The sequence below is a fragment of the Octodon degus genome, unplaced genomic scaffold (assembly GCF_000260255.1).
Source record: "Octodon degus isolate 3935 unplaced genomic scaffold, OctDeg1.0 scaffold00184, whole genome shotgun sequence".
Classification (NCBI taxonomy): Eukaryota; Metazoa; Chordata; class Mammalia; order Rodentia; family Octodontidae; genus Octodon; species Octodon degus.
This window is the reverse complement of record NW_004524760.1, coordinates 3,804,339-3,805,832: the sequence shown is the minus strand read 5'-3', so window position 1 is coordinate 3,805,832 and position 1,494 is coordinate 3,804,339. Positions and strand designations below refer to the sequence as shown.

General features: G+C 50.0%; 1 protein-coding gene across 6 annotated transcripts in view; it reads left to right on the top strand.

Annotated features, from left to right (window-relative positions):
* The window catches only part of Slc35d2 (solute carrier family 35 member D2), a 59,208-nt gene extending 58,318 nt beyond the window's left edge, over positions 1–890 (top strand). For 2 of the 6 annotated variants that reach the window (XM_023704006.1, XM_023704008.1), the window contains one exon: positions 73–769. In XM_023704006.1, the coding sequence (XP_023559774.1) occupies positions 73–172 (100 nt within the window). In that variant the 3' untranslated portion in view covers positions 173–769. Of the gene's footprint in view, positions 1–72; positions 771–803 lie in introns of those variants that run through there. The other 4 variants (XM_004643828.2, XM_023704009.1, XM_023704010.1 and 1 more) reach the window with 3 other exon arrangements.
* Positions 891–1,494: the final 604 nt, after the last annotated feature.

The window sequence follows — 1,494 nt, the reverse complement described above, 5'->3', positions numbered from 1 at the left end:
TTATTTGTACAGAGCTCCACTATCAGCTATGGAAATCACAGGTATTTATTCTCACTGTTTTTCTCCTTTCAGCATGGCTGGAGGCCTGAGATACTCCTTCCTAACCCTGGGCAGCCAGTTAAAACCTAACCAGACTGACGAGGAAAATGTTCCCCTGGACACAAAGAGTTAAGAACTGGTGCAGAATTGCAGACTGACTTGCGGACCGGGCACAGGGTGGGCATTCCAGGCTGGATTGCACAGGCCGAGGTTTCAGGCCTCGGACCTTCCCTGTCCTACTCAGAGCACACATGGAACCTTTGCAAATCACAGCGTGATCTCTGTTTGGGGTCGCAGTGAGCTGCAGAAGGAGCTCCAGGGAAGCCAGGAGAGGACACGATTCCTGCCCACCTGTGCTGCCCTTAGCTGCCTCCCGAGGTCCTGCCTCCTCCCCAGGGCCTGGCCTCCTGGTGAAGGTGCCACCACATCGAGGTGCTATGAGAACAGCTCTGTTGCCTTCAGTTTCAACAAACATCTATTTTAATAAAATCGGCCTATTATTTGTTAGCTTTGATGTGAGTTATATTGGCATATCTTCCTAGTCATCTGAGAGAAATAAAGTCATTTCCACGAATGCCTCACTCTGAGGTGTTGCTGGCAGCTGGGAAATGACTGGCCACTTCTTCAGAACACAGAACACCCAGGTTCATGGGACAGCTAGACACTCCTTGTAGGCCTTGTGTTAAGAGAAATTGCAATGTATTTCAGAGGAAAATTGCACAGGATGAGTCCTGTCAAGAGGCTTATCTGTCTCTTCCCTCCAGGTTTGTTCCAGGGTTTAAACAAAGGTGCAACTCCTGCTGAGCTTTCCTACTAGGTGGACAGATGGACAGGTGGTGTTTGGGAAGGAGTCCTGATGGACAGGGGTGACCTTTGGCCTCTCCATTAGAAAATGGGCAGTTCCCATCCTCAGCAGGGGCAGGCAGAAGAGCAATGGCCAGTTTCCCTTATGCGTCACCAAAAGTGTAAGTCCTTGCCCAGATATGCCAGCAAAAGATGGCTCAACAGGAGAAAAGGCATCCGGATTAATTACTGTGCACCTGTGCATGGAGCCACTTAAAATATGAAACTCAAGGCCAGGAGGATCAATTTCATAGAGGAGAGGAAAGAGGAGGTGCCGGCTGTTTTCCAAGTGGATGAAGAACAGAGAATGGACAGAGACAAAGTCATGCGGGCTCTGGTATATGATGCTTGATCCTCTGTGGTAGGAACTCAGTCTTCTTGGCCTGTGGAGTTTCTGTAGGAAGGCTGAAGGGCAGTGTGTTCTGTGGTGGGTCCATCTTTATGTTGACAGGGTAGTTCAGGGAAAACCCCCGGCCTACATCTGCGGACCTCTTGGCCTGTGATGTGAAGCAATCGGTACACCATATATGACACCATAGGTGCCATGTTCCTGGGGTGCTGTTTTCTGACCTGACACAGGATAGGGCCACAAGCCCCTCCTTCCAATCCAGT